At 38.4% G+C, this 24110-nt stretch overlaps 1 protein-coding gene across 7 annotated transcripts in view; it reads right to left on the minus strand.

Moving 5' to 3' along the window:
- Positions 1 to 779: 779 nt before the first annotated feature.
- The window catches only part of TGFBR1 (transforming growth factor beta receptor 1), a 36795-nt gene continuing 13464 nt past the window's right edge, over positions 780 to 24110 (minus strand). For 4 of the 7 annotated variants that reach the window (XM_050915777.1, XM_050915783.1, XM_050915779.1 and 1 more), the window contains 6 exons: positions 22651 to 22881; positions 14970 to 15137; positions 14111 to 14267; positions 7679 to 7803; positions 6876 to 7006; positions 780 to 4619 (listed from right to left, as the gene is read on the minus strand). In XM_050915777.1, coding sequence (XP_050771734.1) covers positions 4494 to 4619; positions 6876 to 7006; positions 7679 to 7803; positions 14111 to 14267; positions 14970 to 15137; positions 22651 to 22881 — 938 coding nt within the window. In that variant the 3' untranslated portion in view covers positions 780 to 4493. The remainder of the gene's footprint in view (positions 4620 to 6875; positions 7007 to 7678; positions 7804 to 14110; positions 14268 to 14969; positions 15138 to 22650; positions 22882 to 24110) is intronic. The other 3 variants (XM_050915782.1, XM_050915781.1, XM_050915784.1) reach the window with 2 other exon arrangements.

The raw sequence follows: 24110 nt of genomic DNA on the forward strand, positions 1-24110 counted from the left end.
GCAAACCTCTTTCATAATTTTTATACCAGCAGAAATTCCTCCTAAAGAAAGGAATTCACAGTAAACCCACATTTTGCCAGGTAAGAAAATCACACCCAAACCCATACCTACCTGCAACTTCTTCCTCTGAAAAACAACTCATGCATTTTGAAAAAAGTTATTTATTTTCACTGCTTTAATCTCTCTACTGTAGTGTTAGCACTTAACATAAGCATCCACTCTTCTACTGTCCTATTTACAATCCATTGAAATGTATACTCTACAAATACAATACATATTTTCAGAAATGTAAGGGAAATGCACAATTTTGTAAGGTTTAAAAAAGTGACACTCATCTGTACAGGATCCTCAAATCATCCAAAAAGTAAAATTTACAAGGCAGTATCCACACAGCTATGTAAGGGCAGGTGCTACAGTGACAAAGCAGCAAACTTGCTAATACAACAAAATACAGAAAATTAAAGTGTTTTGGGGCACCACATAATACATTTAGTACCGCTGAAGTTGTAAATTTAGTAATACCCCTATTTCTAGAAACACGTAACTGCAAACCTGGAGAATGTTCTGAAAAATATTAAACATTATATACACATGAGGTAAATGTACCTTGGTCTTTTAAGAGGTAATTTGAGTTTAAAGCAACTGATATGGTGAAGTTTTGTTGGTTTTTTTTTTTAAACACAAAATGATTAACAACTTGCAATCATTTCAATGGCACAATATAAACAAGGAACTAACTAAAAGGTGAATTTCATGGCAATCACACTCAGAACCATTGCTGAAAAAAATAAAATAGCCTCTTATTTAATTTGACACCTTCATGTCCCCATACAGTCAATCCCAATGTCTTTACCTATATACAAAGTCTTTCTTAGGATTACAAGTGGAACCATTGGAGGGTGACAGTGTGTCATACTTGGAAAGTCAGCTTGAGAAACATCCCAGAATTCCAGCTTTTAAGGTTGGAAGGTCCCTGAAGAATTCCAGCATTCCAAAAACAGTGTTTCAGGCTTTTCAGCATTAGACCATTTCCAATGCTTCTTTATTCTCCATGTCCATATCCACCTAGACACAAGTCTGTAAACCCAACTGAGGCTTCAAGGCTACTAAAACGTAAAATTGATCAAATCCACAAAACTTAAGTGAATGTATAATGTATGTAATATTTACAATAAACATTTGCATCAGTATTCATCAGAAACTGTTTTGGTATATACTTGAAATGATACAAAATTAATATTTTGAATGCTAAAATATTTTGGTCCCCCTGGATTTCCAAGAGCAGATCTGGTGATATTACAATCTTAATTTAAAAAATACTTATGTATACCTGTGTCCATATATATAAGATATGATCTTACACAGGTAACATTTAAAGTTACATAATATATACAGACACAGCCTTTGTAAAAGGTGTTCAGTTTATATAATGGAAAAGAAGAACAAAGCTTGAAGTTTTGGTGTCAGAACTGAGGATACATATAGCTCTATTCAGAATTTTCCTGTTCTGCATTCCAATATGAATAATAAGGTTGTCCCAAAATAACGTTCCTAACGTCACACACTGTATCAAGCATCCTTCCTGTGCTTTGTTTTTGCAAGCTTCTATTACAAAGCGAAAAATTAGAACAATGTTAAGAATAGCTGCTAGCAATTCAGGAGAATGAAGACTAGTAGGTAGTTGAGATGAGACAGATGTAACAAACCACCGTACAGCTGACTGAATAATCTGCGTGCCATGATGCTGTTCAGCTGCCGTAGATTCTCTTTTAAATGCAACAGAACAGCTCCTTGTATTTTAGGAAACTAAACATTATGGTGGTAAGGTTTTATAAGTGCTAAAAAAAGGCACTAATGAAACTATTTGATTAATTACATTGGAAGCTCTCTCACATTACCATCAAGATTACTATAAAGATCTGAAGCATGCCAGTAGGCTGATGATTCTAAAGTATGAAGTATACCATTTGCATCTATGGTAAAGATCCAGTTATGCCTATGAAAAACTCAAAATTTAACAAAGTTAACCAATTATTTAAATAGGAAGCCTTTGAAATTAGTATGGAGATATAGTAAGTTCTACTTCGGTGCTGACCCTTTTTCTTTAAGTATTTGTCTAAATACATAGAACTTGTTCGAGAGGCATCCCAAGTAGATAGACTTGGGAGTTTAGTTATATTCAATCTTTTTTTTTAGAACAGTCATAACTGAAAAACTCTGTGGTGCACAGCTGTCCATTTGCACAAAGGCATAGTTTATTTAAAATACCTACGTCAAGTCATTTTTGATCCAGCTTTGATTGATAGAGGCCTGAAGCACATAAGCCTGACTGGTCAGATAATGCCAAACAAACATAAGTGTCACAGCTCTACATATATTTAAACCCTATTGTTTTCTAAGAACTTCTCTTATTTTTTCCTCTTGTCCTGGATGCCATCTTCCACTATGAGTAAACTCATCCATAAAGGTGGCTGAATAAAGCATTTAATTATTTGCAGTTCAACCTCCGAAGGTCTGTAATTCCCACATCATTTAAACCTATCTCCAAGCAAGCACTAAGGATTTGGAAATATGCAAGAGTTAGCAAAGTGCTAAGGCTTACCTTGGCTAAGTCTTACGTCACCTATACAGCCTCTTCTTACTAGGACCCATCCATCTTACTGCTTTAACTACCATATATCACAGACCACGGAATACAATCTTGACTATGCTTCTGCTAGCAACCACCCTGCCACTACTACTAGCTTTGTGAAAAACTCTCAGTGGACTGTATGCTGAAGAATGAAAAGGAAGCAGAGTTAAGGCTGCCATGTGTGTTACATAATAGGATGGATACTGATGTGTTCTGGAGAGTAGGAGGTTAGGTGACATATTAATTACCAGGCACGTTTACATACTGAAATACTAGTGAGTGTTTTAGGCATTAATGAAACCAAAGGTCAACCAGACTCTTCCTAAAACTGCAATTAAAAAGATATCCTGGTAACAGCAGTTTTTTTAAAGAGAATTTTCCATATTAATTCCCTCAGTCCCCTCCAGAAGTTGTACATTTGGGCAGGAAGCAATTCAATTTCTAAACAGGTTTGTGAAAATCTTGTGATACCCTTAAAATCTCAGGCAAATCTTGACTAAAGCCATGCATATTCTTCTGTGTTCTTACGACAACACCAGCCACCATAAGCTTTGTTCTTGTAACTATGAAGAGGATTGCTGGAATCCTCTGGTATTTGTATCCAAAGACCTGCAGCTCACCACTTCCTGTAGCTCACCACTTTCTGTGTATGAGGCACACACAAAATATATGTACATAAAATTTATAAGCAGCTTTGAACTTTCTAGTACAAAAGCCCAAATAACTTCTCCCTAATTACAGGTGCACTTAATCCTTGTTTAATTGCAAATATTGTTCTTTGAGCCTTAAGACTCTGCAGAACTGCACAGAAAATATGCTTTTCATATTAGATTTAATGGAGCAAAATCTCCCTTAAGAACATCTTACTCCTCTTGCTACTTTTCTGAAGTAGATAGGTACTTCAAGCATTTCAGAAGTACCACTTGATAAAAAAAGCTTATATATAATTATGACTCATGACTTGACAATTACAAAATATGACAGTGAATTAACTAGCTTACACTATTTAAAACTCCTACAGTGGTTTAAAGAGTCAGATTTTGGTAAAATAAAAGGTATTCCATTAATTATGTACTCACTTGCTGAAACAAGTGTGAATTAGATCTTAGCTAGGCAAAGGAACAGTTGATTTTTAACTTGTGTTTTTGAAGCCAAAAGTACCATAGGCTTTGTACGCTCCTACTGTTTTGCATTAAAAGACTCAAAAGCGGCACTTACTGGTATAATACAATCTATTTTGAAGGCAATGTAGTGTTCTGAAAAAGTGGAAAAAACCCAGTTATCATGTATAAAGTATAATTGCATAAATTATGTTCCCACAACTGAATGAGGTCAATTTGTAAATCAAGGTAAGAGTCCAAAAGATATACTACCTTAATAGCTAGCAAAGTATGCTCCAACAGTACATTCACAATCTGAATCAAAGATCCATGACAGTGGTTCAGAAGAGTCAATGTACCAGCCAGGAATAAAGTTGCTTAAAGAGCCATCAATGCACTCTAGAACAATATAGTGAACCAGTTCCATTTTAAAAGTGACCTCCTATTTTTAGCACAGTTAACTAGAAATTTAGACCAGCTATCAACTTTCCAAATAAAAAAATTATAGGTTAATAAAAATAAAACTAGACTACACAATGTTTTGTAAGTAACCTGGGAAAGAGGTTCATAGTGCACAGAAAGGACCCAACACAACTGTTTAGCACGTCCACAAAAATCCTAATAAGTGACGTTCCTATGAAGTACTAAAAGGCAGCAATATCCTTCTGTTCCCCCAATGAGGTAGAACAATTAACCTTCTTAACACGCCACTCTGGTGCAGATACGGATTTTTACAGTATTCTTCGGTAGCAAATCCAGGATTACATCTTTATCCCCTCCTGTTGACTAAGTTGCGATAATGTTTTCTTAATGCGCAAAGCTGTTAGCCTAGCAGCTCCGTTGGCATACCAGCATTCCCGCATAATTTTTGCCATTACTCGTAATGCCTGCAAAGGAAAGACAAGTAATTACATGGACTACATTGGAACAGCAGCACATATAACCTCTGTTCTGCCTTAGCCTCTTCATGCATTTCTGAAGTCTATTACTAGTACTACAGCTGCATGGAAGAGTGTGTTGTATAAAAACCTCAAATTCTTACTTCATTTACAGAAAAATAAAATTCTTTAAAATACTGTAGAGCAGAGCTAATATTTTTCAGTAGAATTTCAGCCCACGCAAAAATATTGTAATGAAAAATTAGCAGCTTGTCTGTAACTGCTTTCCGAATTTTTACATTAGACAAAAATACACTCTTTTTTATTGTACCTCCAGTTAGTTCAATGTATAGCAATTCAGAAGTTTATCAGCTGTCTTCCTCAAATTGAAGCTCTGTAATGACTCCAAAAATTTTTGGAGTCTTTTTATCCTTCAAACAGCCATTCTTTGAAATCTGTGAATGCTACTACACAAGTAACAATGCAAATAACATAAAAACTGAAGATGAAATAAAGTAATAGCTCTACATTCCAAGATTTTACACTCAAAGCTGTATTACATTGAGCTGCTAAGTAAATTTGCAGGATTGGAATAGCTGCATTTAAAAAATGACTCTACAGTCTGTCGGTGTGTATCATCACCAGTCTCGCCTACCTGCGTTCTCTTGCCCAATCTCTCTTATCTCAGGCCTTCACCCATGTATTCATTTCACACATGCCACAACCCAGTTCCCTCTTCCATCTAAAGTACATCGTATCTCATCAATCTCTTACTCCTACTGTAGCCTACCGCAGCTATTATCCTAAGCTCTGAATCAGAAAGCATTGGTTCTAGCCCTAGTTGGGTTCCTAGAGCAAGCAATATGAACAAAGTTGGCTGGAAAGGCAAGAGCTCGCTGCTGTGCACACTACTGCCCGTGCAGTGACTACTAGCATAATGAACTCATCCCAGAACCAGGTAAGCACTTCTACAGAGGCATGGTCAGGAGTGGTCACTACATGCACACTTCAGTTCTAAGTCTTTGGCTTACTAGAGTCTCAGCTTCCTAATGACTGTGTTCATCTTTCAGTAAGTGCATACAGTAGAAATTCTGAGACACACAAAGTACTAAGGCCACAACACTTCTGGATGAAAATTCCTAAAGGCATTTACTATTTTGGCTAGTCTGTAGGATATGCCTTTACTACACAATGATAGGGCAAAGACCCCTGAGTAAGTCAGTTCCAAGCGAGCATTCACATGAGGCAGCACAGCACGGTTGAAGATACCATTTGTGTCCCAACAAGCAGTATTGCTGCGCTGGCAGAGTACTGAGCTGAAACTAGCACGTCCACTTCTTTAAAGAGATAACCAGCCTAGTTACAAACCAATTGGCACAGACCTGATTAGCTCATGCATCTTTACTACCCCTGTCGCGGGTTAACCCCAATAGGCAGCTAAGCCCCACACAGCCACTCGCTGCCCAGTGGGATAGGGGAGAGAATCAGGAGGGCAAAAGTGAGAAAACTTGTGGGTTGAGATAAAGACAGTTTAATAGGCAAAGGGGGAAAACCAAGCCAAAACAAACAAAAACAAGTGATACAAAAACAACTGCTTACTGCCATCCGACTGATACCCAGCCAGTCCCTGAGCAACTGCAAACCTCCCCCCCAGTTTTATTGCTGAGCATGACATTGCATGGTATGGAATATCCCTCTGATAAATTTGGGTCAGCTGTCCCAGTTGCATTCCCTCTCAGCCTCTTGTCCACCCCCAGCCTACTCAGCAGTAGGGGGGGCAGAGTGAAAAATGGAGAAAGCCTTGAAGCTGTGTAAGCACTGTTCAGCAACAGCTAAAACATCAGCGTGCTATCAAACTGTTTTGGTCACAAATCCAAAACACAGCACCACACAGGCTACTATGAAGAGAGTTAACTCAGTGCCAGCCAGAGGCAGTACAACCTCCCATTGCACAATTTATTTGCAATGATGCTTCCTGTATAATTCAGACTAGCTTTAATTTACATTAGCCTCACCTGTGCTTCACAGGAAGGGATCCTAGAATCCTCCACGCAGGGTTAGCTATTAATTTTTGTGAGATTACATTAATATTTAATGTATAACCAAGGATCAATGACATTCAATAAAGCCACAGTGATCAGAATGAAATTAAGTTCTCCTAGAATCAACCCCTTACCCTTCAACAACAAGCACAATTTTTAAGCCATTGAAATCAATAAAAGTTCTAGTGTCCGTTAAAGCAGCTTTAGCAAGGTTAGTTAATACCTCACAGCTCTGCCATCTGTTTGGAATATTGGGCCTTAACTTCTGCTCACACACAACTTTCCTCATTTCTTCAACAGAAGGATCTGAAGGAACGAGATCATAGTATGGCAACTGGTAATCTTCGTGGATTCCTGTAACAGGTTGAGAATAGCTTTATTTTAGCTAACACTAAATTACATATTCTTCACTTTTCACTGTGTTCCTTATCAGTACCCTACCATTTTCTTTTTTGGTTTTCATTTTTAAAAATTACATTACAATGACTGACAAATAAATAAAAAAAATTCTTAATCATACCTTAGGAGCGTTTACATTACCCTTGAAGAATTTTTAATTTTGAAATTTATACATTTGGAAAAGATGGAAGCTATGTCAAATCTTTCATATGCTATACTAAAGACACGCTTCTTGGAAGCATATGATTTATAATAGCATGTTTTATTTTAAATAAGGTATGGATGTTATCTGAACACATTATAGCTAGCCCTTATTTTTGGTGTTTGCCCCTTGCTCTCAAGGACATTTAACTTCACCCTTTTCTCCCCTCTATGTAAAGGTTTTAGAAAAAAATTAATATAGACAAGGATATTTCCTATTTTCTTCAGCAGGTATGGTTCATCAATTTACAAAGAGGTCAAATAAACCAGTCATCATTTACAGGACTAACAGTTAGGAAGTCTGAGACATAATGGCTATTACCTTGCACCGTTTTTAAGAGCAAACTGTTTACTCAAACTTATTCAGGTTTTGTAAGTTACTTATAATTCCTTAGCATGTCCAATTCTGTAAAGATTGCCACATACCACCGATTGAACATCGCCGAGCTATTTCCCAAAACACTAATCCCATTGCATAGATGTCTGCTCGTTTGAATGACTCAAAATGTTTCATATTTATGGAATCATCTAGAACTTCAGGTGCCATGTACCTATTTGCAATAAAAAAAAAGAAAACATTTAATTTCATAAATACTTACTGCAGAGAAAGTTCACTGCTATTGATCAGCTCAAAACCAAATGTAAATATTTATGTGGAAAAGGAGACAAAGGAAAATCTGCTTCATTAAGGTTATCCAATCAAAGACCTTTCAGTGCAAAGGGGACAAGTACACTGAGAGGAACAAGCAAAGGAACAGGGGGAATAAGTAAAATGTGAAATGATAAACAAATAGAGCCATAAACCTGATAGACATGGGATAACAGAGACAATGACAAAGACCAAAAGTCTCCAGTTGCTAATTGATGAGCTATTAAGAAACTCCAGGCACAGCTTCAGAGAGGGCCAGTCTGGACATTGTAACTGCTAATAAGTGGGAAACAAGAGGAACACGAGGATTATTGATATTCAAGGGAGGCCTGCGGGACTATGCAATGATTATCAAGGAATGTTGAGGAGAAGGGTAACTGGGAGAACAAAAGTGGCACAATAGATAGAAAAGGATATCAGAGGGGCCAGTTGCATAAACAGTTGCCAGTCACTATGCATGTCTGACCAAGCCCTGCACCTGCTCTCTGCAGTGTATCCTATCTTCTTATTAAATCCTAACTAGCTTTCTATGCAATCTCTCAACCCCATGTGCACGTGTGCTCTAAGGACTACATGCCAGCAACTGGAGTCAGGCACAACTGAATTCAGGGCTAGCAACTGGAGTCAGACAACGGATGAATTTGCCCTTGGGCCTGGGCTGCCAGCAACTGGAGAGAAGGAGGGTCTCAGCATCAGCAGCTAGAAGGGGAACTGTAGATCCTAGGAGCACGTGTCCACAGGTCTTAGGAGCACGTATCTGGAGCTACTGTGGTGGGACCAGCATGAATGAATTCTGGGCCAGCAACTGCAGTCAGACAGTGGGTGAAGGCCCACTAGCGCCAGCAACTGGAGCAAATGAGGGTCTCTGCTTCAGCCACTGAAGTGGGACCATGGGTCACAGGCTTCAGCCACATGCTTACAGGTACCAGCTACAGGGGAGAACTGGGATGAGAGAAGCAGAGTAACAGCCTCTCAGCACCAGCAACTGGAGTGGGAACCACAGGTCATAAGGTCTATGTGCCCAGGTGCCAGCTGCTGGGGTGAGCCAGAACATTTGTATTTCCCCCAAACCTGGTATGTATGGCAGGTGTGCATGGGTGTAATTCACCAGCAAACTTCAAGCAGGTCTAGCCAGCAAATAGGTGGCCCAGGCAGGGATGTTTGACAGGGGGAGGGCCTGCGCTGGTATTCGAGGGAATCCATGCACATAGGTGTGCATACGAGTACATGCATCTGTTTGCCACTGTGCATTAACCCAGCCCAGCTGGTGAGTAGGAGACCTGTGGAGCACAGAAGAGGGGATCAGACACACTGAGGGTTGTACTGATAGTTGAGGGATTCATACACATGCATGGGCTTGTAAGGCTACAGAAGGGTGTGTGCGTTTTCACTAAGGAAGCTCAATCCTGATCAGCGGAAGACAGGGAAGGAGACTTGGCTGTCTATACTTATATTTTATACAAGTTCTGACAGTGTTTTATGTGGGTGTTGAAGACAGCACATGGTGTATAGCAATCTGTGTAATCAGCCCTGTCAGTATCGTATGTGTCTGTGCATGCCCAGCCTCACTACTGGTTGAATCCCAAGTAAGAAAGCAGCAGCCACATCCATGGGCCTGGGATGGACAGAGCCCCAGCCCTTTGGACACTGCAGGCTGGGCTCCAAAGGCCAGGCAGGAGGAAGCCCCAGCTCCTGGAATCTGCCAAGATGTAGCAGCCACTTATAACATCCCCTAGCAAGACTAGAGAGGCAGTAGACATGAACGGCTGGTTAAAAAAGCAGCGCTGTTAAGGATTCCTTGGAAACAAAGGTCCCTGCCACTGCAGTAACCGATTCTTCATCATACAGTCTAAGTCCCATCATAAACCATGCCAGGCTTTTTTTTTTTTTTTTGAATAGTAAATCCTATTTGGGTCACACATTAACAACTGTGCTCACGAGAAAAGTTTACTTTATCAACATTTCCTGCAATGGAAAAATCTGCAAGAGACTTTCAACTGAGAAACAAGGACTGAAAATTGGCCATAGCATCCAAGTGATTGTTACATTGTTTAGTGACTAGCCCTAATGTGGGAACATCAAGCACAATGTCAGTGTGGACCGCATTGTGAGAGTTACTGACAGCAGCATCTCTACTGGCGGCTGGAAAGAATTAATGGTATTTGCTGCATCAGTCAACATCAGCTGTAGTATTGCTCTCTCAATCTGGTATAGCTCTGGCAGATAAATCCAGTATGTAATGTTCAGCAGAGTTCAGTGTGTTTCTCCACATCACTGCCCCGTCAATCTCAAGCTGACATATTAATGAAGCAGGCAAACAATGACACCAGGGCTTTGGTGAGCACAGTTAACTGGTAAAACAGCAACACGCATGGATTACTGGAGTGGAATACAGTGTCAGGCAATAGCTCAACCTCTGGAACAGCCACAGAAGCCTATGCACAATTTCATTTAATCAACATAATACTAGGATTTTCTTTTCCTAGTACCAGAGATGGTAGGCAGAATACAAGACACACTACTTAAATTTCAGGACTATCAGACCTTTCAGAACTCTCTCAGCACTACCGTGTCTTATGGAAATGACATACATACAAGGAAGCAAGGCTATCAACAAAAGAGCAAAAATGCAACCAGTTGTCCAGAACTTCAAAGGTTGCTGACATGAGAGTTCTCCTAAGCACTGTACAAGCATATAAATTCCCCACAAGTGATAAACACAGCACAAGCAGAGGACAACTGTCTAAAGAGGAACCTAAGTTTACTTTGACAGTATTTATTGAATGGAAGTAGAGTCTTAAGTTTACATATGTCACAGTCTTTGATATGGACAAGGCTCAGATTATTCTGGGCCACCCGTATCAAAAACTTTTTAATCAAGAATGCAAGATTGTGCTGGGTGTTTTAATGCTCTCCAAGGATTTTGCATTATTGGATAATCTTCTTATGCTACTTCATGTACTTGACAGTATAGTGATCAGCTTTGGGTCTAGAAGAAAGAATATTTGATCTATCTTAAGATCACATGGGGATAAGAGTGATGGAGCTGGAAAAACACCAAACTAAAAACCCCTACCATGTTGCAAGACTGGCAGCCAGAATCACTTATACAAGCAGTAAAGGAGATTGTCTCAGTTTCTGTAAATCATCCTAAGGACAAGGGTTTTAACAGGAAAGACCTTAAGAGGCCTGAATGTGGCAACAGAGCTGAATTCATACCCTCAAAAGAAAAAAATCCCCCCCCCCAAACGTGACTTCCATTGAATTTATTGGCAAATTGACCTCTTACCATGATCCTCCATCAATGCATTTAGATTGGCTTTGGCTTCCATAACACAGAATGGTGACTGACTGCTCAAAAAGTCTGAGAGATTATTGCTGGAACAAGAGAGGCGAAAGGCAAGTAGGTCATCTAGTGTGGTTAGCAGATTAGCCGTTTCACGGCTATCAGACTAAAGGGAAAGAAACATGCACCTCCTTGTCAGCTTATAAATTGGAAATGCATTGCTTGTCAGAAACAGTATTTTAGGTTCTGGAGAGAACTACTCTACATAGACTAACTTTGACCATCTAAACAAGGTCTGCAGCTCAGTACCCTCCAAGAATGAAAGGATAAATCTACAAAGAGTTTACAAATTATGTTGAGCATGGCCTTGCCAAACTTTGGGTGCCTGCTGACCTCTTCCCCCCACCCCTTTTAGACCAAAAGCTCTGTATTAATTGCCTAAATTTCTTGTACAACATATAGGGAGCTTGGTGTCATCAAACAAGACCCATACACAACATGTCGAGTGTGACATCTCCCTTCACCAAGCCTGTTCTCCACAAGCACAGCTAGAATTCTGCTCATATTGGGTTTAGGTAAACTGCAGAAAAGCACCCATGTTAAGGTGGAATTCGCAGCCAAACTTTTTTTAAACACAGCCTATTTCAACTACCAAAAGTAACAGTTGGGCCATACTTCTCAAAAAAAAAAAAAAGGAGAATCAGTCTATTTTTTTTTTTTTTTTTTTTTTTTTTACTTGCCTCAGGGATTGAGAGAGGGATTCTATTTCCTTCTCAGTTTAAAGCTCACATTCCCTGCTTTATGCTGCAGGCTGAGCTGTGAAAGCACACAGTTCATACCCTCTGGTCAAGGTAAGCCTCTGAACAGAAAAGAAATAAAGATTCATTCAGTCAGAGAGAAGGATCATCAGTCTGACTCAGCACTTAGATCACTCATTCAAGAGTGATGCTTGCTCCCTAGACCATACATTTTTACAACAGACAATCATTAGAAAAATATAAACTTAGTCAAATCTCCCTGAACTTGCACACAGAGCTTCCATGTGCAGAAGAGGTACCAGCAGTGGCAATCAATGGGAGTTAAAATTGTCATTGAACAGGTAAGATCCAAACTTTACCATGAAAAATTAACCAGAGGTGCAGAGTTACTTACCTAGGAATGCACAAGAGGGAGGAAGAGGGGACCAAGCCTTTTATGAGAATGAACAAATTTTCAGAGAGGTAGAAGTGACTAATGTCTTTAAAGCAGGAAACAGTCCTGCTGCTGCCCACTGCAGCAAGCAAGAGAGTTACAGAGCTTTACCCTTGTGAAGAAGCATAAGGCAGATGAACGAGCAATTTAATAGCGCCTATACAAGAAGAGATCTTGTAAGTGGGATCTACAGAAACAGCTGACAGGATGCTTTCTCCAAAGACTAAAGAAAGTGACTGATTTGCACATCATTTTTCTTTGCATGTAGGTGTAGTAGAAAATACTAAGTCACACGTGGTATGCGCCCTGCACACAGCTAAGTTTGCAATCACAAATTCCAAAATAGTCTGCTGTTTTACTACCAATGATTACTGGAGACTTTGAGAAGGAATAATGCCCAGTACTTTGTAATCTAGTAGTAGTTCCGAAAATAAATCTCATCTGACCATTTGTGTGGTATTTTTAAAGTTGCAAAGGACTAGTACAGCAGAGCTTTATAACAAAGTAATTTCAGTGATATAATTGTCAGTAAATTTTCAGTACATGTTCTAAAAGCTTTTGTTCACTGAGCCTTAAAAAAAAGTTTTTTCTTCCAAAAAGCCACAGCTAAAGGGGCATCCTAGTTCATTGTAAAACCCCAATCACACCCCCTCCCCCATCCCCTCCAGTATCAATTACTAAAGAGATATATAAAAAAATATTTTTTTTATGTATGGATTGAAGATTGGGCAACATCAACACAGAATTTTCTCTAACACTGCTAGGGCATATGCTGAAGTTTAATCATGTCCAGCCCTGAACCACGGGGCTTCCACACATTTCTCCGTGACAGGCATACAAACTTCAGTTTGACATACCACTGAACCTGTAGGCATCAAAAGGACAAAAGGGTGCCCACATTGCACAACTCTGTTGCTGTGATTCACCGTTAGCGCTGCTATCTCTGTATGCTATATAGCTGCACAGAGTACTGAAGGAAATTAATGTTCTCTTCAGAACAGCTTCCAGTTATTATTGTCTGAAGGTCCAGCAATGATAAATTACAGCCAGTAAGTTTAATTGCACTTGTGTTGATGGAGTTAAACAGCTCAGTTCTTTTGAGGATAAGAAAATCCGTATTTCCAAATTCAGAAGTAGGCCTTTAAAAGAAAGGGAGTATACTGACTCATCCATTGATAATTCTATTTATGCATTAGATGACAAAGATGACTGCTGTTTTAAGTTCTCGTATTTCTCTCAAAAATATGATCCCATGAAAGCCTGCATCCAAGACTCTGTACCTTGTATGTTCTACCACATAGGCTTCACACGGAAAAAAATCCAGTTTTTTACTTTTACTGTCAATATCCTGTCTTACACTCCAGATTGGGCTGCAAGCAACATTTCCATGCAACACAAGGCAAGAAGAACAAAGATACAGCAGTGAAGTCTAAAACTGTCATTCATGAAGTCTCCTAATTGTTTTAATATATACTTGTGCCCTACAATATTTTGCAAGTTTTCAGTATTTTACACGTGCTAATAATAGATGCCAAGATTCAACATGCTTTTTAAGCGCCTACTGTCTAACTAAATTACCAGTTGGCAAGGAAGTGCCTAGGAACTCTACCTGCCATTATTTAAATTTTCCTGCTGCTTGTGTTTGTACTCACAAAAATCTTCTATATAGGACAAGAAAAAACAAAGCATTTTATTACAAAAGTCACCTGAAACATCACGTTAATGATTTTACCTTTTTGTTCCCACTCTGTGGTTTGGGGCAATATCAATTGTGTCTGTAGCTGAATCGTGCCTAACTGCCAATCCTAGGTCTGCAATGCAGCATGTTCCATTCTTTTTTACCAATATATTTTTTGATTTCAAATCTCTGTGGGCAATCGCTGGTTTGCCTGTAAGGGAAAAAATAGAAATAACACATCTGTAAAAAGATAATTGCTATTATTCTAAGCCTGGTGCAGATTTTGTTTGAAGTTACAGATTCCTTCCAGTTCTGCTGCTTTATGTGCATCAAGGTAACTCCTGCAATCATTCATTGTGGACTGGCTGTCTGTCCAGAAAAGTGCTTTAAATGTCTACCATATTACTCCACTCTACTGCTCCTTTCCCTCTTCCTGCAAGTATTTATTACATACGCATACTACTTGCCACAAAAAAGTTTCTAATATCTCTGGAAACAGACCCATAGTGCTGCCTCAAATCCAAGTTAAGAAGATACTACAGGCACCACTACTTAGTGCCTTTTAATAGGTGTTTTGTAGGAAGGATTGTTACATCACAAAACCTGGAGATATACCATAGAAAGGAAGGTAAAAAACCTTCCAAATTAAGAAAGTCTATTAGTTCAGAAATTATCACAGGTCCCAAACAAACATTTTTCAAGTCACTCAGCTCCACAAGGCATTAACTTGGATATCTGTGCTGAGTGCAGCTGCTTTCTCATCACATAAGTAGCTGTGTGCAAAGCAACTATGCCCTGAAAAGGTTGAATGTTCTAATGAAGAATAGAATTAGAGTAGAAAGAGCTACGTATGTGTCATTTTTAACAAAATCCAGTATTATCCACATGACAGGCTGAATAGTTGTAAGATTACCTTGCGTGCCAACAATTTCCATGTGAAGATGAGCAAGACCACTGGCAGTGGACAAAGCTAATTTTATCATTCCTTCCACTGTTACTGTATACCGGTTCAGGTAATCAAAGAGTGATCCATGCTCATGATAGTCTGACACCAGCCATAGCTGAGTCCATGTACCATTGTCTGCAAAATAACACTGGCATGAATATCACACATACACACACAAAAGACAAGCAAACCATATATGCCACTTTTATACAATGCTTATGAAGTACAAATTATATTTTGCAAGTAACCTCAGCCAATTAGACTCTTAAATCTTTACTTCTATCCCTGTAACATTTAAATGCCTCTAAGGGGTTGAACTACCATGAAAGGCTTTCTGAACAGCTCAGTGAGTATTCTTTTATTTATACTAAAAGACAAACCATAGAAAGCCGATGTCACCATGATTCTGAGGTGAACTATTCAGGGTATTAGCCAGGCCTTGCCTTCCCCTAACTTTTCTGCTTGGGGGGAACAGTGCTGAACGCATGATGCAAAACTAATCCTATCACTATCGGTCTAGTACAATATTGCCCAGGCTACCCATAAAAAAACCAAACCAAAACGTCTTTCAAGCTTTGCCCCATAACGTGTTCAGTCTTCCCATAACCTATCCGGCCTCAGCCTGGGAGACAATTGCCAGTTACCAGCAGCTGGTGGATTTTTTTCTCCTGGAATAGAAGCTTGCAGGCAGCAAATCGGACACATTACTTCAAAAACAAAGTCAAATCCCACCTCTGGTGACCTCTAAGTTGCTGACCAAAATTGAGGTTTCCAGGAGGCACAAGGGTAAAAACAACGAAAAAACACTGATTATGAGAAAACCAGTTTGCTGTATGATTTTTCACTGAACTATGAAGAACAAGACAGGCCATAATACATTTGCAGATATCCCAAGGCATACAAATTACAGATAAGAAATAAATTGTTCATATTGTTACACTAGTGGACACAAAATACCTTGAAGTTTAAGCCACAGAGAGAAGACTATCAAAGGAATTCAAATCAAGAGGGGAGCAAAAGTTTTTTTTGACCTAAGAAGTAGAAATATACTCAGAAAAGAACAATCCTGCCACCAAATAGGTTTTCCAATTTTGTTTTGTTATAAAACCAACTCTCATGTGGCAGATCTGAGAAGTGTTTTTATAGCTAACTACTTTTGTAGAAGAGTCTTTCACCTCTTTAAAAGACTAGTTATCCCATAAAAGATTTCAGTTGGACTTCTATCCTGAATTATACAGCCATTATTCCCCAAGAACAAGTGAGAAAACTCAGCACAAGCCAAAAAGATACCTCATTATGTGGTAGTCCTTAAGGATTATCAAAATGCACACTCCAGAACTAAATATTAAGAATAGGAAGAAGTGAATTCAGAAGTTAGTTCCCATCATAAACATACTGAAAAATTTTTAGTTTCCAAATAAGAGGTTCTTACATTTCCTTCCTCTCTTCCTCCACTCCCCTCAAAGAACACACTTGGCCCAGAAAAGTCAGAGGCACAAAATGCTTGATCTACAGATTGACAGAAACTACCTTTATAGAAGTACTTGTGCTTATCTTTAAATAAGCACTTGGGTGGGGGTGGGAAAACTTTGAAGCATGCCTTCTACTTGGATGTCTCTAGGCAGGCCAGTGATGCCATTAAAAGCCACCAAATGCTTCAGAGTAGGGAAATAAAAGTCTAATCTACATTCAAACAATTCTCATAATGCCTTGCTACATTCACAGAATAGTCTCAACTAAGTTGTTACTTTAAACCGCAAAAAGAAAGCGGTCAAATGCTCTAACCTGTAAAAGACTGAGAAAGCTGCTGTTGCAGCAGGAAGTTCTTATAATAGGCCCACAGAAGTGACTCCTAAGCTTTTTTTTTTAAAAAGAAAAAAGGAAATTAAAATTGAAGATATTTAAAAAACCCTATTTTATAGTTAGGACTGCTGCTTCTTTTGCTACTTTGCATATCCAAGCATGAACTTGTAGAACTCAGCATACCATTAAATGTGACTTCTTCCGAAGAGAATTACGGTCTCTGAAAAGTCAATCCAACAGTATTAGCTTCACTGAACCAGTTTTACAGAACCATTAGAAACAGGTATTTGTTCACAGGCATATAAAAGGTGCTCTCAAATACATATAGTCAAAGAGCTCCAAAAAGCTGTAGAAATTCGAAATAAACTAACTTAATCAGTTCAGAATATTCTCTTCACACTGTTTTATTCTACTGCTTCACCAACTATGACCCTACATTGCCTGAAATAATCCTCTCCTGGGCATTAACACTATACACACTCATTGCTTGATCCTGTATTTGATTTCTTCTCCTGTTTCTTATGAATGGGATACCTCAGCAGGTGTCTAAACTAGACAACAATAAGTAGGGAAATTAGAAATCTAATTTTAAGTAGTCTACCAGACCTATTGTGTTTAAACAGATCTTTTAAAGATGTCAAAGTTTCTGAAGAATTATCATTGCTTTGAATCAAGATTATGGTGTCTTTGCATAAAGTTTTTCCCCTCTTAACTCTAGGTGCCCACCTAAGAAGAGAATATGCTGCTGATTACAGACCCTTCTACTTCAGTTTTATCTTATTTATTACCTGCAAGTCTTAATACTCAGTCTGTTTTTACCTTCCTTCCAAAGGAGAAAATATAAAACTGGGCTTACTATCCATTCTGAAAGGAGCTATGGTTCTTTCCTATTTAATGTCATATTTGTGGCCCTCCAACCAGATTTTAAGAAAGGATAGTGTTAAATCAAAGCTTACATGAATTACCAACAAGCTGAAATGCAGCAATAAGTACAGTGTCCAGCTACTAAATGGGACCTACTACATTTTCTTTACCTTGCTGTATTTGACAAGCTACACATTTGTTTAGCAATCTAAGCAGAACACATGTTATGATGAACTTAAGTCTCCTTATACTGTTGACAGTAGTTAATAATTACCAAGTAATAATTAACCTGACCCTGAGTATTTTTGGCTGCACAGTAAACAGCATCTGCCATGAAGCTTTCAATCACAGGATTTGCATTATCAGGTAAGAAAAAGTAATTACACACAGTAGTAATACAGTAGCACAGTAGTAATACAGTAGCACAGTAGTAATACAGTACAGTAGCACAGCCTTCCATGACAAAGTAACCTAATTTAGTTCATATACACACCATGATCAAGAATCTCAAGCAATTTCAGAGTGTTCAAGAATCTTAGAAACCTATTCAAAAGATTATAGTTATTTCACCTGTTTGCAAGAAACCTGAAAGTATTTTAGACCATCAAAATCACTCAGAAGTAAAAGGATTTTCTTTTGCAGTTCCAACAAATTTGAAATTCTGAGTAAAGCAGCTTTCAGATTTGTTGTTAGAAGACTGATTGCAGTTTAAGAAAAACATTAGTGAAGTCCAAGCAACATCCATCTTAGACAAGCTGTCTCCTGAAGAAAGGAATTTATAACAATTGCTTTATCAAGTATATAATCAAGTTTCAATTAAAATTGATTTGACTGAATTCACTTAAGTGAAAAATGCTTTTTTCACATTGGTACTAGCAAAACAAAAATTTGGATTTGGCACATCCTTATTTTTAAACCAAATACTAGATTTTAAGGTGTGACAGTATTGCTTGATACAAGAGTTTTGAACTGCAGACTTATGTTCCAAATTGAATGTTTAAAAGAAGTTACAGAAACTGCCTAATTGCATGTGTTCTCTAGTGTCATGTAGTAAAGTGTTTCAAAGCAGAGCACAGGATACATAAGCCTTTTTTGGCATGCAGATGATGTAACAGAAAAAACAGAGGAAAAAGCAGTGAAAAGATCAGATACAGATGGGATCTGTAAGTAGAAAACTCTTAGAAATGAGATATTCAGGGAGATGTCAGGGAAAACATTTTTGTCTGTGGCTGGAAGGGGACCGATATCTTGTTAGTGAAACAGCTTGACTATCACATTGAGATAGTCATCTGATTAAACTGATGAAAAGCACTTGAGCTGTGTAGATTAGCAAGATCTTCCAGCCAAATTCCTTCTTCTCAGGCTAAAGCCAGAGCTTCAAAAAGAATAAATGGCTCAAATATTACTTTTCTCAAGAGGAAGGAATTCTGCTCATTTCTCCGCAGCATATTGCCTAACATCATTCTTGGGGATCTACTTACCATGTAAGGTAGTCTGACTGAACAAATCTTTCACCTAGGAAAGCGAGGCTTTCAATTAAGGGAAAGGAATGGAGAGGCCAAAGTATTTTAGTGCATAAAGTTATCTGAAAGTGTGCAGTACAAGACTTACCTTACTTGTAACATGACTACAGAGTTATGGTTACAGACAGCTAATCCAGGGAAACCTTTAGTACTGTAAACGGAGGTTGCTGCCACTGCTCTTCTGCTAGTAGAATAGTGCAGATAAGTAGTCCCTGATACACTTTACAATTAAGTATCTAGGTCAGAAAGAACAAAACAAAAAAACCCACCCCAAACCCAAACTATCTGTTTAGATGGTTCAAAACAAGGCAACACATGGCCCAGAAAGTAACTTCCCTGACCTAGCAGTATTTAAAAGTTAGCATATACTCCTGGCTAAGTAAATAGCTACCCAGAACACAAACATGCTAGCCGGACAGAACACAACTGCAGTTAAAATTGCTTCTCAGCCCTCAAGCTGGCTTAACAGCAGCACTTACTTCCCAGTAAATTTTGGGATGGGAAAACAGACAGACTGGACCAGCTCCTGTAGCCTTCTGAACACCATACAGCTGCAGGGAAGTAGAGGAGGAGGATAATGTGCCATTAAGGCACATGGAATGTCTAAACAGTGTAGTAGAACAAGGAGTGAAGACAGTAGTTCAGTCACAAGCTTTATGACTCCGCATCTGAGCTGAACGCCACTGACTTAGCTGTGCTTGTAAACACTTTCTAATCTATACATGCACCCTTCTACCTGAAGGCACTCCCCCCACTTTAAAACTACAATGGTCAGCCAGATGTTCCCCAGCAGTTGTGAAAAATATGCAATTGCTTAAGAGAAGAGACCAAATTAATGCCTTTACTAGTAGCAAGAATGCAGCATGACACTGGCCCACATTTACACTACAAACTACATATCAGGAGATATGAGTCCTCAGCATTTGTGATGGATACACAAGAACCTACTCCTGAGAATTCTTCTCCATATATCACTGAAGCTTTCAGTAAGCACTGAATTGGGATTGTACAAGTAATTCCTTGTACTGCTATATCTCTGTAGTCATCTTTGCAAGGTCTCACACACAGTCAGATTCTTAGTCTAATGACTTTGTGCATTCCAGCTAGGCTGTAGTAACTCCTGAATGCATTCAACAGTCTGCCCTATAGAAAAATGGATACAAATTCTTCATAGTGATTATTGCTGTGAACTAATACTTCATCTTGCACCTGGCACGTAATAAGCATTTATCAGTTAGCACCAGCATCTACAATGAAAGATTGTTAATAGGTGTTTTTAAGCCATTGGTCTCTAAAGCCATGTTGTGATATACTTGCTCCTTTCAGAGTACCATGATAGCACACTTGCTAAACTGGAAGAACTACCTCCATAATGGTCTCTCTATGTTGTCCCATTTAATGGGATCCAGGTGGCCTGAAGTATTCTAAAAAAAGAGTTGAAGTATTAACCTCCTTGAATATTCAGGACTTCTGAATGCTTAACCCAGAGAGAGAATAGTGTGTACATACTTCCTCACTGAGAGAATGCAAAAGGTTATACTGAGAATTCTGCTTTGGTGGGTTAAAAATAATAATCCAGCTTTCCACATCTGCTCAGACAACAATACTGTTAGAAAATAGAGTCAAGAATAGCAGCATTTTCAAAACACGTCTTTATCCATTTTTCATAAACCAATTACCAACTAGTTCTCAAGAAAACAGAAGAGCCTTGCCCTAAAGCCTTAAAGCCTCAAATAATGGCATGACCTATCAACTAAAGATTTTTTCTTTGTATGTACAGCATATTAAAAATAGAAACCAGAAACAATTTTATATCACATTATATTATATTACAAGGAACCTAAAGGTGACCAAGTCAAATGGAATTTCATCCTATTGCATCAGGAACCTGAGTCAGCAATCAGGAAATTATTTTAAGAACCCACTCATTTAGGAAACCTTCCTCTTATCTCCTCTGCACAGTAGTCAAGTGTATTTTTGGGACAAACTATCTATGGGTTTGGTGCAAAATGGGAGACTGGTATGCTTAACCACAGATAGCTTTTGTTTAAAGTTATAGCTAAGGTATTGTAATATATCCTTTATGCTTTTAAGTGAGACATAGTACCTAAGGCTTCTGCAGAGATGGATTTTCATTTATGTCTTTAATGCAACTGATCTACTAATTTTAAACCCAGGCTCCAGATACTCCACTAGGTCCATCAGAACAAACTCAAGCTCTCGCAGGTGCTATTAATATCCAGTACAACTTTGGGCATGAAAGTAAGACAGTTTCTAATGGTAAGCATAATAAGCTGCAGGAAAAAGTTGCCTGGTATGCTGTAGATCTGCAAGCTCTTGGACGTTAAGATGCACAAACATCTGTTAGGACCAAGTTAGCTACAGCTAACCCTACCTGGAGAAGGGCAGTGTTCTGCACAACCTCTTGGGTTCTGTTCCAATTCTACAGATTTATATAGATATAGAAACTTGAAATTAATCTAGTCATAATTAAGAAGAACTGCATTTACATGTATACTTCAACCACACTAAAACCATTTAGGAATTTCCCACAAAACCGAGAGCCCTTTAAGAATCCAGGATGTGTGTGGATTCCTGACTCCTCCCTAAGATGACAGAATTTTCTGTTAATGCTTTCTTCACAAAAAAGTCAAAGGCCATTGTGGTGAAACATGCAGTTTCAGATTAAAATAACTGAATGAAACAGCATTACATTTTAGCTCCCCTTAATGTAAGAAGTTCAAAACTTTCACTAGTTTTGCCAAATTTTCGTGTCTTAAATTGGACGGCAGGAAAACCCAAGCAACTTTCATCTGACTGAAACCACAACAAATCAAGTTGAAAAAATGGTTAAACTGTTCCTCTTAGTAGATACTTAAAGGCTTATCAGGAGAGCTTCAGGAAACAGGTACAGTTTTTTTTTTTTTAATACTAGGAACAAACAATTAATTCCCTTTTTCCAATTTCTTTTCTAACTGGAGTTCTAAATAAATAATTTCTCATATCTCAGCCTTAAAAATGAATCCTCTATCTCCTACTTTATATTAGGACAACAGGATTAGACATGATCTCTTTTGGTCCCACACATCTATCTTATTAGGCTATTAGGGAAGTACAGGTATTCAGCAGATGTGTGGGCTGAATCTCCTTTGAATCTCAAAAAGGCATCTCCTTTTTGACACCAAACTTAACCAGTATTTTAACTTGCTTGTAGAAATTACATTAAATATGCAATAATTTTTTCTTTTTAAACAAAGTATGTTTTCCAGAAAAAGGAAAATGTACTTTTTTTCCTTCATTAAACCTATGAAAAGCCTGCCAAACCCCTGAAATGCTCTACTAACAAAATTATTTTTTGCTGCTCTTAGTGGGATCCTCACAACTTTATTTTCCCCTCCATTTACCATCTATTCTGACCGGGCACACAATCAGCAAAATGAATTCATAGTATCACTAACCTTTGTTGTCTGCAGCTATAAATCCAAGAATGTTTTCATGCCGTAGCATAACTGTTTGATAAATTTCTGCTTCGCGAAACCATGAGCGTTCCTCTCTTGAAGAGAAGATCTTCACAGCAACTTCTTCTCCTCTCCACTTCCCTCGCCAGACTTCTCCAAAACGACCCTTACCAATGCTTTCTTGAAGTACTATAGTTCTTGCAATTGTTCTTTGCACAAGTAAAGGTAAACCTAAAAAGAAGATTTAACGTTAACCTTAAACATCACTCTAACAAAATAAGCACTTACTATAAGTACTAAATATAAGATCCATATTCCATTAAGATATTTCTCTTAGAATGCACATAAACTCTCTTAAGATTTTAACAGCTTGTTGTGAACTGCTAACAAGCATGTAGGTTAATAAAAATAGAAACAAACCACAAAGCAATCAGGACCAGGATTGAATTTTGGTTTTTTGTTTGTGGTGGTTTGTCATGTGTGTCCCCCCCCCCAGCTGGTTGTCAGTTTGGTTTTTGGGTTGTTTTTTTTTTGTGGGTTTTTTTTTTTTGGGGGGGGGGGGTGGTGGTGTGTGTGGGGTTTGTTTTTTTTTTTTTTAAAACGAGAATCTGCCCATAACTCTCCTGGCAAAGCAGTTCAAAAGCACTTTTGCTACTGATTCATTTACTTGATTTATCACTAGATATGACCCGGTCCATTTCTAAGTTAAAGTTAAACCATGCTTATCAGCAACACTGACTGTCAAAAGTTCATACTCATGCCCAAGTATGCCAGTAGCCTGTTAGTACTCTCAAGCCACTGTAAAATAGGAAGACATCCTTGTAACACAAGCTTCCCATTTTACAGGCCACTCTTGTGCACCTCACTATAATTATACTTGAGAAAGATGCTTATATTCATCAAGGTTTTATAGCTTCAGAACATCTACATGCTTTCAACTCACAACACCTCAATGTGCTTCAGTAAGTTTACACAACAAACAAGAAGCACTGGCATCCCCAACCAGGGTGGGGTTTTGTTTATTTTAAAAGTTTCCTGTTGTAACTGCAAGGCTTGTCACAGAATTCTGGAGTGATACTACACTGCAGGATGAATGCATCAGCCAGGTTATCTGCTCACAATAAGCTCTTTTGGTATAGGATTATTTCACTTAAACACTTTATGAAGTAATCTATTACTCCATAATCGCTGTTCCAATAACTGATAGAAGAACATCTGTGTTTTCTTATGCTACAGAAAATAAATCCCAACTAATAGCTCAAATATATAGTTCCTGTCCATCTCTGGACATTCTTTGCTAATAACAGCACTAGAAGGACATCTGATCTGGTCAGCAGCATTGCCACACTAGTGTCTGAGTCTGAGGAGGGCAAATTAAAACACTGCAGTGTTCAGAGGAGTTCCTCAAGACTTCCAGACCTACAGGAATTTTCTGCATGATCTGTGCTGACAACATACCT

The sequence above is a fragment of the Gymnogyps californianus genome, chromosome 2, assembly GCF_018139145.2.
Source record: "Gymnogyps californianus isolate 813 chromosome 2, ASM1813914v2, whole genome shotgun sequence".
Classification (NCBI taxonomy): Eukaryota; Metazoa; Chordata; class Aves; order Accipitriformes; family Cathartidae; genus Gymnogyps; species Gymnogyps californianus.